The sequence below is a fragment of the Sinocyclocheilus anshuiensis genome, unplaced genomic scaffold, assembly GCF_001515605.1.
Source record: "Sinocyclocheilus anshuiensis isolate Anshui unplaced genomic scaffold, SAMN03320099.WGS_v1.1 scaffold112, whole genome shotgun sequence".
In the NCBI taxonomy this organism is placed as follows: domain Eukaryota; kingdom Metazoa; phylum Chordata; class Actinopteri; order Cypriniformes; family Cyprinidae; genus Sinocyclocheilus; species Sinocyclocheilus anshuiensis.
The window spans coordinates 2488385-2493575 of record NW_015557175.1 but is presented as its reverse complement, the minus strand read 5'-3'; the positions used below and the strand labels follow the sequence as shown (position 1 = coordinate 2493575).

Here is a 5191-nt window from a genome sequence, read left to right as displayed (position 1 = left end):
ACAGATACTGCAGAATCTTTAATATTTCTAATTTATTTTAAGTCATGAGTTTTATTATTTGTCATAACTTCAATTTAAGAAACTTTATTTTCATTTTTGAATGGGAAAGAATCCCAGATTTTCAATGAACTCTCTATTTGACCGCACTGCGTATAATCTTTAAGCCACCAACGTCTCCTATTTCCCATCACTTCCTATTATATTTATCAAAAATGTGTGTGTGTGTGTGTGTGTATAAATCAAGCCTTCCATTCTTCAACTTGACCAAAGAAACACACATAAATAAAGACACATCTGCTTGCAGATCAGCTTCACGTTGCTCCATTTGTGAACAGTCAGTCAAGCACTCATTTCAGCTTATAGTCACAGATACATAACAATGACTGACATTCACACAAGTAAACTCTCCCTATTCATGTTTACTCTAAAAAAAGACATGACAACTGTGGTGAGTGGTGCGAACAGGCTGTGAACCACTAAAGCCCCATTTCTTTAGGGTTTTAAGATTTCTTCATCTCTCTTTTTTATGTTCTCTATCTGTCTGTCCCTCTTTATGTATCTCTGCCTGTATCTCTCTGCATGAATAGAAAGCCTGCTGCCTTGAGAGAGCATTTCTTCCTAATGAGATTAACCATCAAGGAACGGTCATGTCTAGACACCCTGAATACACAACCCCCTCCCTCCCTCCCACCACACACAAGCTCCTTCTCAGGTAAACCTCACCTGTAGATTTGCCCCAGGGTTTGCTTTCTGCTATAACTCTATAATGACTTTATGTTACGCACTTTCACTGAGATAATCGGTGAGATGATTCAGTCAAAATCATGTACTTAATATTCCATAATTTATTTTGGACATCGGTTCACTCAAATCAGGTTCTTTTTGAAACATTAAAACATACAAAATGTCTTCAAACATACTCTATAAAGGTTCCTTGCTGGCATATGGTTCCAAAAAGAACATTTAACATCCATGGAACCTTTCCATTCCACTAAAGTTTCTTAAGAATGCTAAAATATTCTTCACACTAAAAAAAAAAGAAAATAATATTTTAAGAACTGTTCACTAAAGGCGTCATTGGCGAACCAAAAAACTTTCTTCTATGCCATTGCTGCTGCAAAAACCTTTTGGAAACTTCAGTTTTAAGAGTGTAAAAGCAATCCCCTGAAAACAAAGGTTCAAAACAGTACCAAAAAAGGATTTTACAGCATGATGCCATAGCAGAACGTTTAAAGATTCATAATTCTCCAAAAACATCTGTACTTGTCTTTTAATAGATGATTCCTAGGACCAAAATCCTGATCAATACAATATCAAGAACGTTTTTATCTCCAAAGAACCATATAGCCACTCTGAACCGCAAATGCTAATTCTTGATAAGAAGAGTGTTCCTTAGGGCTTTAAAGAACCATTAAGAAGCTTTAGATTTTGAGACTGTATGTCAATATTTGTCTCAAAACTGCTGTTAAACAACTGTTGACAAAAGACCACCGTAACCAAACCTAAAGGTAATGAAGGTTAAGATGGTTCTGTGTGGTCTTTTGTAGTTTCTTCATGATTTAAGATGAATATTTAAACTGCAGATGCGTTAAGTTGTGAAAGCATTTCCATCAAAATTCAATGTGAAGACCAAGATTAGAACATATGAAAAGAAAAAAGTTCAGAAGAACCTCATACTCTAGTGACAAAGCCAGTTGCATTTCAAATTATTTGCCATGGTCTGACCTGGTTGTGAAAATCAAGACCTGGTGTCTGTAGCATCAGTGAGAATTAGTGGATATGTGTGTGTGAATTAGCAAACACGAGCACTGAGTGTGTCAGATTATGTTTGCGTGAAGGGGTCAATGCTGTCAATTAGAATGTGTGTGTGTGTGTATGTGTGTGTGTGTATGTGTGTGTGTCTGTGTGTGTGTGTGTGTGTATGTGTATGTGTGTATGTGTGTCTATGTGTGTACGTGTGTACGTGTGTGTGTGTGTGTGTGTGTGTGTGTGTGTGTGTGTGTGTGTATGTCTATGTCTGTATGTCATACAGTGTGTCAGATTATGTTTGCGTGAAGGGGTCAATGCTGTCAATTAGAAGGTGAAGTCTTTGCTCTTCCTCACATTAGCTGGATTAATGAAGGGAATTTTGTGCTTGATTTGCCATCCTGTATTCTCTGGGTCTGTACGTATTTGTTTAAAAGTCCTTTAGCAGTTCATAAAGACATGTTTCCTCTGCTTGTCCCCTTCCTGTTGGGACTCTCTCAAGGCTCTGCTAACTCTCTTTGATTCTGCCCATCAGCCAATGAGATCATGACATTGACTCCTCACTGTGTCACTTCAAAGGCTGGGAATGGGGGTCCAAGCCCCGCCCACATCCAGATCTCACTTAAAGGTGTGGGACACCCCCTCTGCATCTGTGGCAGAAGCAACAAACAGACACAACACACTGAACCCCTTCATCCTTGGACTTAACGTTGGAATGAACTCAAGCCCTTTGAGTTCTTATGGAGAACTTGTGTTTTTAACTGAAACCTCATTCTGATCTTTTCTGTTGGTCCATCTCATTTTCTTCTGGAGGCCATCTTTTGAGAAGCCTAAATAATGCAGGCTATCAGAGGTGAGTACTTGTTTTAACCCTAATGCACCTGGAGAGCTCTTACTCTTGGTGTGCACCATTTACAGACAGGCTTGTTAACTCTTTATGCACAACTGAATGAAATTCCAAGAGTCTCCCATCGGACGCCATTGACAAAAAATCTCAAATATTCCATCTTTCCTCAGACCTCAAGCACAATTTCAGTCTCCCTCCTCCACCTTCCATGGCTGGAGCCGGGGATTCCTATCACCAGGGCAACATCCGAATGACTCTGGAGGATCCGGAGCTGTGGAGATCCTTCCATGAGATCGGCACTGAGATGATCATCACCAAACCTGGCAGGTCTGTCTCAGAACCAAACTCTTCAACTAAAACTTGAACCTTATCTGTTGACTCGAGTTTTGGATCAACTAAACTGACCTTAATACCTCAATTCTTCGAAAAGACATTGAGCTAAACTTGACTTTTGTATGCTTATATTACAGGAGGATGTTTCCACATTGCAAAATCAGCTTGTCTGGATTGGTGCCATATGCAAAGTACATCTTACTGGTGGACATGGTGCCAGAAGATGGTCTCAGATATAAGGTTAGAACCTAAACCTCATCTAGTCTTTAATGCAGTTAACAACTGGAAAAATGTTCATAGATCCCATACTGACTCTCAGACAGTGCAGTGATTGCACACATCTTTCCTCAGACCTCAAGCACAATTTCAGTCTCCCTCCTCCGCCTTCCATGGCTGGAGCCGGGGATTCCTACCACCAGGGCAACATCCGAATGACACTGGAGGATCCGGAGCTGTGGAGATCCTTCCATGAGATCGGCACTGAGATGATCATCACCAAACCTGGCAGGTCTGTCTCAGAACCAAACTCTTCAACTAAAACTTGAACCTTATCTGTTGACTCGAGTTTTGGATCAACTAAACTGACCTTAATACCTCAATTCTTCGAAAAGACATTGAGCTAAACTTGACTTTTGTATGCTTATATTACAGGAGGATGTTTCCACATTGCAAAATCAGCTTGTCTGGATTGGTGCCATATGCAAAGTACATCTTACTGGTGGACATGGTGCCAGAAGATGGTCTCAGATATAAGGTTAGAACCTAAACCTCATCTAGTCTTTAATGCAGTTAACAACTGGAAAAATGTTCATAGATCCCATACTGACTCTCAGACAGTGCAGTGATTGCACACATTAAAGTCTTATCCATTTGAATGCTCTGGCCGCAGGATTAGACCAGTCTGGTCTAGACTATTAGTGTCCTATTGAAATGAAGAGCTGTTGAATTGGGAATCAGTCGTGAACGGCTGGAGTGTTGGGGGGACATTGTCACATGTGTCTCCCCTGAACGTTCTCACCACTGATTGCGCTCCTCAACTTCAAAGAGCCCCAACTCTTCCTGTTTTTACAGAGCCCACTGGGGGGTTTTACCCCGACACACACTCTCATTCACACATACTCTCACACCCCAGCACCTTATGCCATGGCCACTCTAGTAGCTCTAGTTCACTATTCTGTCTTCAGTTATTCAATGAAATGCTTCTTTTTCTGTAGTGGAACAAGGACAAGTGGGAGGTCGCTGGTAAGGCTGAGCCTCAGCCGCCCTACAGGACGTACCTACACCCTGATTCTCCAGCGCCCGGCAGTCACTGGATGAAACAGCCCGTGTGTTTCCTCAAACTCAAGCTTACCAACAATGCCCTGGACCAGCATGGACATGTAAGCGCCCCATTCTGATTCTTACATTTGTTTAACAGTAATTTGACTGTGATTTTAATGTATGTGTCTCTTTTCGGTTCAGATTATCCTTCACTCCATGCACCGCTACCATCCACGTTTCCATATAGTTCAGGCTGATGATCTGTACAGTGTGCGCTGGAGTGTCTTCCAAACCTTTACCTTCCCCGAGACCTCCTTCACTGCTGTTACTGCATACCAGAACACAAAGGTAAGCGATTAATACATCACTTACATTTTCTTGATTTCGGGGCTAAATATAAAAATGTAACAATCAGCCGAAGAAAAAAAAGATATTGATTGACCGCTGTTCAGAAAATCCCTTATAGTATAAGGTTGTCGATTCTTATAATGTGTTCTTATGCACATATTTTAAGTTTAATCAGATGGTGGTATTTTTTATTAGCATTAATTAGAACTGAGACTGGTTACATTATTTCACTCAGATTACAAAGCTGAAAATCGACCACAACCCCTTTGCCAAGGGATTCAGAGATGAGGGCACAAACTCTAAAAGGTAAGATTTTCTTGACGTTATTTTTTTTTTTTCATTTTCATTACCTGTTGCTCTCAAAATAGAATTTTCAATCAAAAAACTTTCCTATATATATATATATATATATATATAAAACATGACATCATAAAATATTAACTCATGAATTACAGCTAAGATACTTGAATAACTTCTAGAAAAATCTAAAAGAAAATACCCAAAAATACTTTTTATAAATCTTATTACAAAATATAAAATTAAATAAAATCCAAACTTTTTAATTTTATTATATTTTAAAATTACAATAAGTTCAATCAATTTGTGTATATATTTTACTTATTTAATCTTTTTTTTTTTTTTTTTTTTAAAGACGAG

The 5191-nt window shown here is 39.2% G+C and overlaps 1 protein-coding gene across 3 annotated transcripts in view; it reads left to right on the top strand.

Annotated features, from left to right (window-relative positions):
* The first annotated feature begins 318 nt into the window (after positions 1-318).
* Positions 319-5191, top strand: part of LOC107678363 (T-box-containing protein TBX6L-like) — a 6396-nt gene continuing 1523 nt past the window's right edge. For 2 of the 3 annotated variants that reach the window (XM_016473602.1, XM_016473599.1), the window contains exons 1-6: positions 2139-2599; positions 2764-2920; positions 3064-3166; positions 4141-4305; positions 4388-4534; positions 4770-4840. In XM_016473602.1, coding sequence (XP_016329088.1) covers positions 2584-2599; positions 2764-2920; positions 3064-3166; positions 4141-4305; positions 4388-4534; positions 4770-4840 — 659 coding nt within the window. In that variant the 5' untranslated portion in view covers positions 2139-2583. Of the gene's footprint in view, positions 713-2138; positions 2600-2763; positions 2921-3063; positions 3167-4140; positions 4306-4387; positions 4535-4769; positions 4841-5191 lie in introns of those variants that run through there. The other variant, XM_016473600.1, reaches the window with a different exon arrangement.